The following is a 12,843-nucleotide window of genomic DNA, read 5'->3' as shown; positions in this document are numbered from 1 at the left end:
TCTGAAATTCCCAGGGTACGCACTGATCCCTGATGATAACGGCCCCGCCCACTTCTCACACGGCACTGGCGTGCCAACACTTCAGTGCACTGAGCCATGTCAGAGCTGACAGCCTGCTGCGGGGCCCCAGGACTTCACCGCCTTTACGCAGCAACTGACCTCGATTCCCTTTTTAAGGCGCCAGTTATTAACAGCACCCAGTTGTGCAGGGGAATAGCCAGTCAATGCTCAGTGTTCACATATAGATAGGCCACTGAAGCCAGCACGTGTTGCTCAAGAGAGGAAGGCATTATTCTGTGCATCTTTGGGTCAAGGCATTTATTGGAAGTGACATTTTTGGAGGCAAAGAAATGGGTCTTTCTCTCCCCTTCTCACACGTCCTATGTGGGGAGTCTTCTAGTCCTATTTTAAGCCCTTTCAGCAGCCAAAGAGGACTGAAACAGAGCACGCATCTTCCTCAAGAAGCCTCTAAAAATAAAGGCCATTATGCAGAAGCACAGCAGAGCTCAGTTCATTTTGCAGTCAGAGAATTTGCACGTTAAAGTTTCTACTTTGTGAATCGTCCGAGACTAGCGGTTGCTCTCAGTGGTTTCTTCTGGCTTTTGTGCTTGTGGCGCAGAACAAAGTCAAAGTTGGCTGTTGTAGACATAGCATAGAAGACGTTTGCCTTGTCTGGTATGAGAAACTCTGGAAAGATGAAGAGAAACAACAACAACAAAATCACTGTCAGAAGAGCATTTTCCTTCCTGTCACCAGTTAAGCAATTTTTTTTATAAAGGAGTTCTCTTCTGACCTTTGCTCTGAGAGATGACCTGTGTCAGGGTGAAGTCCTGCCAGGTCATGTGCTCAAGGTGATGTTTCTCCAATGCCCTCTGGATCACCTGTGCAGTTTTGTCCTGGCTGGTCAGCTATGAAAAACAAAGAATAACGAGTGCTGTTACACATAAACACACACACAATAGTGAAGACGGAAGTTCATGGGCCACTGCGTTTAAGGAGCATTACCTCTTTGGCTCATATTACACATTCAAAGAGCACTGCAATAGCAATAGAAGCATTCTGAGCCTTAAGGTGTAGCCCTGTCCCACTCACAACTGTGACCTTCACAGAAAAGCTTATTTTCAGCAGTTGGAACAAAGTTTCTCCGCCCTCAAATCTGAATTTACCGTTACCATAAAAGTCTGACTTTGTGACAAATGATGAGAAGGATCAGTTCTCCTGATCACATCCACTGAGAATGAACTACTCGCTGTAGCACTTGTTTTAAGGATATAACTGAAGCTGGTTTCACTTCTAAAGGTTACCTCTACTTTTGCAGATATGAACGATATAAGGCAAATTATTTGAATCGTAGGTATTCACACTAACTCCACCCCAAGATAGAAAAGCAGTAACAGGTGAAGTAAACGCAAAAGGCCAATCATATGTTCTGATAGTCGTTATGGTCGAACTGAATGAAGATTTGAATAAAGGGGCAGATTTGCTAAGTGGGGCAAATTATTGTGCTGCTGCAGTTCAAAGTTGTATAATTTGTATACAAAGACCCAGCCAGCTCACTTCATTCTACCAAGGGAGGGTAAAATATCAGCAGACCCAATGAGGGAAAGCGACACAGGCCTACTAACTAAAATAATACAGTGTAAGTTCAGGTTTTATGCATGCGTTGCCTTGCACTGAAAACAGAAAGGCGATTCAAGTTGATGAGGAGGCTGAAGGAGTGTTTTTGTTATAAAGGGATAACTTCTGATAGAAATCGTTGGGTGCTACGCATGAGATCCTGAGAAGTGAGACTCAGGTGGAGTCCAGGATTTATTCAGAGGACAGCTGCATGGTTACAAAATATTCCACCAGTATGTCCTGTACGATGTGTAGAACAGTAAATATCATTTACTTTTTGTTTACAGATGACTAAGTGTAATTAGAGATCTTTAAAAAAAACAAGCAAGAAAATAAACAAACTGTCAAATTCTCCAGTTACTGAACATCATACATCACAACGCGAGGATGAACTCACCAGGATACTTTTGTACATGTTGCCATTGTTGTGGCCCAGATCCACGCTCACCCTGATGATGCAAGAGTCATCCACCTGACGGTTGTACACGGGCAGTGAGGTCATAGACACCGAGCGCTTGTGGTGGGCTGCTTGAGGCTTCGGCCGTGCCCCCCCACAGGGCGAGGCTGCAGAGCTGGGGTCTGCTTGGCAGTCAGGGGAGTCTGCAGACGAAGCAGCTGAGATGCTGGGAGAGGACGAGGAAGAGGAGGACGAGGACAAAGAGAAGGACTCGGATACGTTGTTGTAAGAGCTGTGAAAGGACTGCAGAGGACAGAAGATGGGGGACAGAAATGAGAGAAAGAAGACTGCTGAGTATTATTGTGTCAGAGTATTTGAAGCCTTTCACAAGTGTCTGGTCTGCAGGGGAAAGCTAGGCTATTGAACCATGGTGAAGCAGAGGACTGTAGCCCATTAAACACTACTCCAGCTCAGCTAAGCACCTCCTCGATACAAACTCCACTTGTGGAGAGCTCACGCTAGTTTCGATTGCCCTTTTGTGAAGTAGAGATTATGTAACTTTTTCAGTTTTTAAAAAGACATTCAGTGCATTTTACTTCTGAAAGCTAATCAATTCATAGAATCACTTTATAACAAAAACACTTCCCATGTTTCAGAGGTTTGTCTGACTGCTTTAAAAAGGGTAATTGTTTGTACAGTGTAAACAGTGACTTATTCTAAAACCGAGAGACCCAGTCTGAAGGCACAGCGTGACAAAGCTTTCAACAAAGGCTCCACTGTTAATGCAGCCAATGACAAAGGATGGACACAAAACATTCGGGGAAATTACTACAATGATGCACGCAGCTAAACACGGCCGTTTACCTGCAGCTTGATGGAACAGTTTGGGTTTGGGGAGGACAGATCTTCCATCTCAGACCCACTGGATCCAGAAGATGAAAGACTGATCTGGTCAGCAGGCGGTTTCTTAGTGCCGTCACTCGCCATCTTGAGACTGAAGACAGAATGAGCTTTCATTAGAAATGCCACACCCGCACCATTCAGTTACTTGAACAATGTAGTTTAATACCAGAGTATACACATCACACGATTCACTTCCATTTTACTGCATACCACAAGTTGTAATCTAAACATCTCATTGTTCTTATAGTGAGGTAAAACATGTAATGTGAACCAACAGTGGCTTTACTCTAAGTTTTGCGTGCAGCTCTTTGTGCTTAGTATAATGTGCATGTTTGAATATGCAAACTGGACTATAGCATGAGACTCACAAGGAGAGTTTCATCGAGAGTGTGCGCTGGCTCCATGGAGGTGGCGAACACAAGTCCACAGGAGGCTCCAGGCGTCTCGACAGCTCGTAGCTGTAATAAGAAGATGTTACTGAGCACCAGGGTACCTGACATCTTACTGACATATCACTTCATTCCAAACTCAAAAAATTAAACTCAGAAAAAGAACTCGAAAAAAAGCACAGGCAGACTTTCAGACTTTCTGAAAGGTGCTAGCGAACATTCCCCCATTCTCAATTCTCAGTTTGCACATCCTCTCCTCCGCATGTTAGTCAGCGCCAGAGTTTGGTGCACAGAAGGTGAGGAAGATACAAGAGGGGGGAGTCGAGGCATTTTACAAAGTCAGACATCTTTGACTGAAGCAATCTCAGGTAAATAGGACATTTGACACAGCTGCATCATGTCTAGGGTGAGTTACCAATTTACAACATGACACAATGAGACAAAGCCATCATGCATATTTTAAATGTCAGACACACATAAGCAATGAAGGGCAGCAGGTTTGGCAACACTGATTATTTATATAATCAGTGTTGCCAAATACATATATATATTATATTTTTTTTATATATAAAAAGAGTGGAGAGTACTCTTAGAGTGTGGCTAGAAACACCCCTGCCATTTCACATCAGCTACAAGAATAAGCGTGTTTATTTAAAAAATAAAAAAATAAAAAAAAAAACCCATATAACACCTCGGGTTCATTCCAATAATCCAATCCAACAATTAGCTTATGAATACAAAAGGATTTGTTCTTCTACCACCAAAAAGTCAGTGGAAACATTATCAAATGATCCTTTGAGTGGAGTAATATCAAAGGAAAGCAGCTTTATTCATCCAAATGGAGATTTAACAATCACATGACAGTATTATGTATATTATGTCTTCTCTGATGGCCTTCCTTTCATGTCCATGTTAAAATCAGGGTGTTTCAGCTCACCTCTCCTGATCAGTGAGCAGCTTGTGTCTCTGCAGCCAGGCAGCAATGCGGGGCTGGTGTCCGAGACTGTATTGGGAACAGGAAGCCTGCAGCAGACGGATCTGTGACAGAACATCAAATTCCTGTAGGCAAGGAGAGGCATGTTGATGAATAAACAGATAAACCAGGCTGACAGTTGCTTCCGCATAGTGACACAACAACGAGATTCTTTATGGTTACACAGCTTTTGTGTTTTAATCACAGTCTGTGCAAATCTTAAAGAAAAAAAAAAAAGCTTTCAGCCCGACACTTACTAAGGTGTAGGAATGTAAATGTTCAAACTCAGTTAACAAAGAGCTGACGGTCTTATATGCACAACTATGCCTTCCCCCTCTCCCCCCTCCCAGCAGTCAAAAACAAAGCCAAACAAAAACAAGGAGTGACAATAAAAAACACTTACTCTCCTCCTCTTCTCAAAGTTTATAAGTCCACCCTGTAAAAACAGTACACTGTTAGTATTTCATTTATTATATTGTAATTGCGAAGTGACACAATAGCAGCACTAAATTAAATGATACACCCTTATGTTTTTCCAGTTTAGTTATCAGGGGTGATTTATGCACTGAAAACGGAGTTCTCCATGATAAAAGTAGTTTCCCAGGCCAAGATGATAACACCAAAACACAGTAACTGGGAAACCGAAATGGCTGAATGAGCCAAAAAGTCTCTCAGTTACTACTAGAACCAAGTTTATTTATCTGTATATAAATGGGCAAAATGGAGTTTTCCTGAGGCTGAAGTTTATATGTTTATAATCTCCCATGAAGAGCATCTGATGGCAGCGCATACATCATTTAATCAGGTTTCAAAGTATATAGTGTTGCATACATACTGAGTGTATCCAACACATTGTGAACACTTTGAACCCTTAAGTCTATGAAATAATATCCAGAGGACGTGTTAGACAAAAGTACCTCCACAGTGTCTGGCAGAGCAGTGTCCAGCATGGTGAGGACGGTCAGATACGTGCCGAGGTATGGAACCGCTCCACTTGATGTACTCTGCAGGCAGACGACACGTAAGCACACAGCTAATAGGGAAACAGTTATATTTTCTTGTGCCAATATAGCTGGTCTTTTATTGCTTTATTGTGGCTAATGGGTTAAAATTTACAACATTCAGACAAGACAGGACCTGTTAGCAGCACTGTGAGGTCTTATTACAACCCAGGAGAATGTGCATATGACTCATACAAGACCCCAGCCAGGTCTATTATTACTGTCCTATAATCCTGGTGATCTGAGGCCATTTGAAACTTGCTCAGCACTGAGTGGAGCTAAACATAGTTTGGGGCTTGTGCCATGATAGATAGATACTCCACCCACACTCAGGGAAATCAGCTCTCTTGTGCCTTGCTGAAATGTAGGACAGGGATTTTTTGCATGAATCCCTTTTCAAAAGCTGAAAACAAATTCTGCATCACGTGAAAAGAGAGTCCTAGGATGACGTTGTAGTATCAGCTTACGTCAAATTCAGCCATAAATGACACTGGTTGCATCGCATGTTGTCAGAACCCTGTCACCCCCCCACCCCCACCCCACCCTGAAGAATGGCTTACCATCTGTCTGGAGAGTGGACACCGTTTCAACATCCTTGGAGAAACGTTATCAGGCGTGGGACCTCCATCCTGTCACAGAGTCAGACAAAGCTATATTCAGTTCAGTGTTATTTGGATCATTTCCCCTCCCGTCTGTGTGCTCTTAGTGTTCAGTATATGTATGTAAAGCAGCATGTAAAAGATGCCGGCCCGTGTGCCAGCTTATGAAACAGTACAGCCTCTACTTGTTTCTTTGGTGCAATATTAGACTTTATTACACATTAACTCAGATATCCTGTTTAACAGTTAGCTTTCAAAGGAAGAGAGGCTTGCAAGCTTCACGACTCTCAAAACAGACTCAAGCTCCCTATAAGAGGGAGTGACTGTTTTTACATCAATAAAAAACACTGGCTGAATAAAACACTGAAAAGTGGAGGGGGAGGTCATTTTTCACTGAATAAAGCATGTTATTGTGAAGCTGCGGTTGCTATGTACAGAAAGTTTTGGTGATCTAATCCATTTCTCTATTGAACACTTCTACAGTAGCCAGACACAAGATACGGCTGACACAGTTGCCGCAAGGAGACAAAACTTAAAAGAAGAGAAATTGAAAACATTGTGTTCTAGTTTGCCATCGAAACACCGGTAAACATTTCTGTACATATGAACTCAAAAATTAAACTCTCTTAAGAGTGAAAAAACAAAAAAAACAAAAACAAACATGAAACAGGAAAACAATCACCTCCAAACTAATATTCTCCAAACTTTAAGCATGTGAAACAATCTTTGTAGCTTTTAAAACTTCAGATTCTGTTGTAATTTTAGCATTAATGTAAATTTACAATGTAAACAATTCAAGAGAAAACTAATCTCAGTGATTTCAATTAACCTCAAATCATCTCAATTGACTGCTGAGAGAAAATTATGCACAGCTGCTCGGGCTGACTTCTCTGCACTGGTAAACATTAACCTTAGATCTGCACAGAGTTCAAGAATCAACCCTATGCATTCACTGTGGAAATTTATAGGTGAAGAATTTAAATGTTTAGACTTTACAACATTAAAAACAATGATAATGAACCAGGAAACAGAAATTCCAATCAAATGTTTACCACTATCTCTGCATAGCTCTGAGCACCTGCGGGTTTATTTTGCCTGTTCATTACCACATTTCCCAGTAATGCCTTGTGAGTATCAAGGTTTCAGAATAGTATCAGAATCAAACCTTGCTCTAAGGAAATTTACACACCTGGTGTCAAATGATGCACCACTCAAACATGTAAACTTCTCATCAAGCAGCAGGTAAAATTTATGTTCTACTTCCTTCCCTGTCCCCTCTCTCCAAACTGCTCAGAGCAGATGGCTGCTCCTCCCAGAGCCTGGTTCTACCAGAGGCCTTTTCCTGTGAAAAGGGAGTTCTTCCTGCCCGCTGACGCCAGGTGTTGGTTATAAGGGATCATTGGTATTCCCCCCTCAATGTATTGTATTATAGATCATTTACCCTGAAGTAAGCTTTCAACATGGCACAAGTCTAAATGGACGAGTACAAGTGCAAACACTAAAGCATATGTAAGAAGTTTCAGTCTCACCTCCATCAGGAACTCTCTGTTGGTCAGAACACAATTCTCATCAGGGAAGGTCGCACAGAGGTTATCAAACGCAGCCACGTTATCTCTGCAAAGACAATGATAAAGAGCCACAGCCATCAGATATTTTAATTATTAACAATTATACTGGATGGCAGGAGTTAAAACTTGACATATTACTGCCTGTTTACACCATTAAAGGAAAACCACAAAAAGTTGTGTCTCACTCATCTTTGAACTTAGAATTTGCTTACTGCAGCGTTTCATGACCGACCTATAATATGGGTCACAGCCCAGCATTTGCTGACCTGCTCCATAAATTGACCTTAATGAGGGTTCAAACCGCTCGTTAAATGATGATTATGTAGCAAACTACACAAACAGCAAAAGCAAAAGTGGCCTTTGAACCTGCAGTTATCCAACCATACCTGCTGACAGCCGCCCAGGTCTTCCTCAGCCTGTAAACGGCATTGGACTGCAGTGCCGACAGGATCGCCTTGAGAGAAGAGAAGTTCTTCAAGCGACGACACTCCTGTAGAATAAACTTGTACTCAGTGGATGCACATCATTTAAAAATAACCCATTAGTACTTCTTGTGTTGTGACTTAGAACCAATATTAGCATCCAGATGCCTAAAAGATGCAACACAACCACAGCATTTCAACTGACCTGCGCTACTTTGATCCACTTCTCTATGATGCGAGCCCTTTGCGCTGGCGAGGTGGGAGCTAGAGGGGAGGAAGTGGGACTGCCATCTGTAGGCTGGCAGAGCAGCGACCCCATGACCTGGTTGGTGACTGCATTGAACTGTGCAATGGTTGCTCGGATGGTGGGCGACATGTTTTCCTTCTTGTCTCGCTGGGACCATACACAGCCCAGACACTGGTATGGGACCACTTTGGCAAAGAGAGCCTGGAACATCAAGAAAACCAAATCAGGCTCTGATCATTATAATACAACATGGGGGGAAATGGTGTAAAGTTCTCCTCTAACATACAGAGTCCACTTGAGTGAGCTGTTCAGCAATGGCTGCAGCAGAAAAATCCATGATGCCACCTTGATCCTGAGAGTTTTCACTGCCTGAATCTTCATCACCAGACCCCAGATCATCTTGCTCAAGATCTGCAGAAGCAGAACTGCCACTTGATGCCACTTCTGAAAGAGCCAGCATCAGCAATAATCATAAAAGTGCAATCAGGCCTCGAAGTAAAGTTATGAAACAACTTGTTGTGCGTGGCCATAATTGCTGGGTCATGCTACGCAGCGAAGGATCACCTTCTTTCTGGAATGTCCTGAGCAGCTCCTCAGCTTGCCCGGCGAGTGAGCAAAAGTTGGGCTGGCTGCGCATGCTGTCATGCACCGCAGAGCTGATCCTCAGGTGATCCAAGAGCAACCGAAGCGCCGGGTGTAGGGGAGGGTCCCTGACGTCCTCGCTGTACTCATCCAACCACGTCTGGACAAAGGCCAACAGAGGGCTGGAGAAGGCAGGAGAAACGCCGTTACATTTTTAAATGACACATTAAGCCAAGGAGACACAGCAGAAACATAATAGAGACACGCTTCATATACACTTTACCTACCTCCGGTAACATTTGCCATTATCCAGATCTGACAAAACACTGTCTCTGGATATAAAAAACATAAACAAAAATTCATTTGTTATTGTTTTGTTTGCATATTATAAATACTTAAACCTGCTGCTAACCACAGTCTAAAACCTTTCTGTGCATAATAGCTGTTGTTGTAAGCCTCTGGATAATGAGCACCTGCAAGCTACTGATTATTACATCAAAGCTGGCTGAAGGCCACTGCTTCATCAGGTGGAAACAACAGAAGAAAAGATACTCAAGCAACACAACAGCCAACTTTGCATGTACAACAAGCATCGGTACCTCTGAAAGAGTAGCTCTATGAGCTTCGTTGGGCTGGTGAAGGTTCTGTACGTGGAGAGGAAGATCCTGCTGTAGTCCTGTTCCTGGCAGCCAAAGTCGAGGAGGTGATTTACAAGCAGGTCCAGGGTGGCGGCCTTCAGTCGTCGTACTTTGCAGGTTCGGTACTGCACGAAACCAGAGCATGGGCTCCCCTCAGTAGCGTTTGCGGAGGACGGGACGGGCTCTCGACGCAGGGTGACCCCGTAAACGGCGCCGTCTTCCGTCTCTTCGCCCCACTCCTGCACTGGGTTCTGGGAACAAAGGCAGCGATCATCAGAGCTGAAAACATGCACAGACACACACACTGTATATACCGAAGAATGTTTCAGGTCACAACATTAGTGTCAGAGGTTGACACACAAAAAGGTAAAAATAGCAAGCCCTCACACCCAAACACACAGATGATCCTGCAGAAAAACGAGCACTACAAAAAGCCACACTGATCCCACATGAACCACAGCAACTACATAATATTTGTTTATAGTCATAACCAAGTCTACTATCGGTGCGCAAACAAGCTGTGCTAGCTTGAGAAAATACTTAGTACTCATTTTCACAACGCAGAAAGCTAGAATTTCCTAGAATTTTGTAGGTACACACAAATGTTTTTGGACAAATAGACCTTTTAGATCATAAGTTATCACATCAAATATTACATCAAAGCAAAATTCTCACTGAGCACAAAGTTGCCATCACAGTGAGCAATCAAGAAAATAATAAAATGGTGCACTGGAGGACTATAGTTGGTTAGTGCCAAGAGCAGGTGTCATGTTTTTAGTGAAACATACTGGTTTATCATTACATAAAGTTCAAACAAGACACCTGAAACTCAGTGCACTTAAGAAAGGGAAATGGAGGTTTAAAAAATAAAATAAAATTAAAAAAAACTTGAATAGTCAGCACTTTTTTAAATATTATCATTGCAGCAGAGAGTAGCTGCATCATAATCTGCAAAGGTTGTTTGAAGGGAACCGAAAACATCTTTTTTTCTTTCTTTTTTTTTTAAAAAACACTCAAGACTGAAAATCAGCTGCAATATGAGGACAACTGTCAAATGTCACCAGTAACAACACTGAACGGTTTCTCATCCATTTCTATGTCTACTTAATCTTGTCATCTCGTAAGTAAATAATGCTTCAGCTGAGGCTGAGATATCCTGAATTTAGGACATATAAGCTCAAATAAATAAATAAAAAGTTTCTTGATGTTGAAACCAAAGACATGTTGCTTTCACATTCTGAGAAAACTTTACACATTAACTCTGTACTGCACCTCTAGATGCTCATAGCCAGTGCCAAGCAATCTGGGTCACACGAAATTTGTTACTACTGTACACAGCTGAACAAGACTGAAAGCTCAGTACTGAAAACAGCGTCCCATAAGCTCAGTCCATATATGATATATGAGGTGGGCTTTGCACAGACACAAAGCTGATAAAAGTAACAGACTGTTAAAAGGCTCCGGACATCTCACTTAAACTGGTGGGAGGTCTTGCATGCTTTTTAGTCAATCATTTTTAAAAAGTCATTTTGCAGTGGCAAACGTTCAGCCTCCATGTCTGCTAACCAGTAACACTCCAGCCCCACTGTCCTTCATACTAACTGGAATCAGAGCAGCACAAATGGAAAACTGTTTTCCACTCACAGTGTCCCCAGTGTGCTGGCGGTACTAAGCACTGCCAAATCCATCTCACAGTGAGAAAGCATAGATATTTATTATCTGACTCTGAGTGCAGCCGATCACTGAGGTTAACAAGCTGCTTTGGGGTTCAATGATGGAGCTCATCCAGAGGACCCAACGAGACATAACCAGGGAAGCAAACATGTTGTCACACTTGAAATTCTGTAGGCCTAACGATACGTTTGAGTCACAGAAGCATGTGTAGGCATGAAAATGACGACTGCTATTCAAGTTGCACTTTTTTCCCCAAGCAAGCACTGCAGCTGGCACCGTGACAGCGTTCAAATAGTACAAAATCAGCTTTTACCACCATAGCCCCTTTACTTGACAGGAGTGGGATTATTATGATAGATGGGAACACCTTTAAAACACATTCTGGAGGTCTTTAAACGTTTTAAAAAGCAATGCTATTCAAATGTAACGCCTGGGAGGAGGAAGCAGAGTTCGTGCAGCACAGACGAGCCTGTGACAGCCCACAGCCACCTCCAGCACATGTCTGATGACTTACCATTGTTATCTCCCATTTTCCCATTTCGCCTGGTCGCTCAAGGAGCGCTGAGTTTCATCTCAACAGGTCCTGAACCTAAAATGAACTTCCAGCCTTCCCGAAGAGTAGGGTCAGGGCTTCATCTTCGTGTGATAACTTATTCCTATGCTTTTTGTGTGTGTGTGTGTGTTTTTTTTTTCCTCCAATAATTTCGTCTCGAACTACATTCGCACGCCTTTTACAATTAGCGGTAAATCCCGACTTTCAGCGGACCGTCTTCGTTACATTTGATGCCGATATACAAACGCTTAGGGTGGTTTCCATATATTTAAACCAACGCGGACGGCATCTTGACCCGCAGTAGTCCTCTAACACCCTCTGCGGACTCTCCTCGTCGACAGTCTCCCTGACTAACCGAACCTCCTCGGCTTTATAAACAGGAGGCGACTCCTGGAGCCGAGTGAGTGCTGAGGTGTGTCTGTGAGCGGAGGGGGCGCATTGGACTCCGCCTTACTTTTCCCCTTTAAGGACAGGTGCCTGCTTGCATGTGTTTGTTAAGAGTTAAATAAAACATAGATACAGTGTTTATGGCTATAAACACATTTTTGTTTATTTGGGGTTAAGAAAAACACACTAATTCTGTGGGACTATTTTTTGCAAAACGCAAGTTGACGAGAAGCTGTAGCTAACTAGCTATACCAGCTTGCCACAGTTATCCGTTTTAGAGAGCACGGACTGCTAAAGTGAGTCTATCTGGTTTTTACATGTAAATAAATAAATATAGCCAAAATGGTTTCAGGACGTTTTCCACACATACTGCAACCAGTAACATGTACAATTCAACTGCAAAGCAAACTAAAATCTTTTATGGATCGAAATAAGTCAAAGTCAACTTTATTTGTCAATTCTGCCACATGTACAGGACATACAGAGAATAGAAATTTCGTTACTCTCAAACCCTAGATGAAATAGCAAATGAACATTTAAATATAAGAGAGTGATTAAAAAATGCAAATGAAATAATTAAAAAGTAAAAATTTAAATAAATACATACAAGTGCACACCTGCCATCAGTTCAAGTGACTTTTAATGAAACTGTGTCAAGTTCAACTGCTCTTGAAGGCCTTCCTTGACTTGCTGGTTCCTACGGCCGAGCAAGAGCCTAAAAAACATTTCAGGGATCTCATTGCTGAAATGGAAAGGGTTGCAAAATAATTTCCAAGGCATTATCTATACCGTGGAATACAGTAAGCACAGTAATCAACAAGGGGGGAAATATAACTGGATGTCCCTCCAAAATTGATGAAAAGACTGGTCAGGAGCTGCAGGAATTCCAGGTG

General features: G+C 42.5%; 1 protein-coding gene across 1 annotated transcript; it reads right to left on the bottom strand.

The window, feature by feature from the left end:
* Positions 1-333: 333 nt before the first annotated feature.
* Positions 334-11,911, bottom strand: rgl3b (ral guanine nucleotide dissociation stimulator-like 3b). Its single transcript, XM_026165862.2, has 17 exons — positions 11,525-11,911; positions 9,298-9,587; positions 8,986-9,030; positions 8,681-8,880; positions 8,403-8,560; positions 8,075-8,317; positions 7,834-7,937; positions 7,409-7,493; positions 5,841-5,909; positions 5,197-5,283; positions 4,683-4,715; positions 4,244-4,365; positions 3,286-3,375; positions 2,879-3,008; positions 2,015-2,317; positions 794-908; positions 334-687 (listed from the first exon to the last, which is right to left on the bottom strand). The coding sequence occupies exons 1-17, from the start codon at positions 11,546-11,548 to the stop codon at positions 548-550; spliced, it is 2,238 nt and encodes a 745-aa protein (XP_026021647.1). The 5' UTR covers positions 11,549-11,911; the 3' UTR covers positions 334-547.
* Positions 11,912-12,843: the final 932 nt, after the last annotated feature.

This window comes from Astatotilapia calliptera, chromosome 4, assembly GCF_964374335.1.
Source record: "Astatotilapia calliptera chromosome 4, fAstCal68.1, whole genome shotgun sequence".
NCBI lineage: Eukaryota > Metazoa > Chordata > Actinopteri > Cichliformes > Cichlidae > Astatotilapia > Astatotilapia calliptera.
Note: the sequence above shows the minus strand (reverse complement) of the source record. Positions and strands in the feature narration are given on the sequence as shown.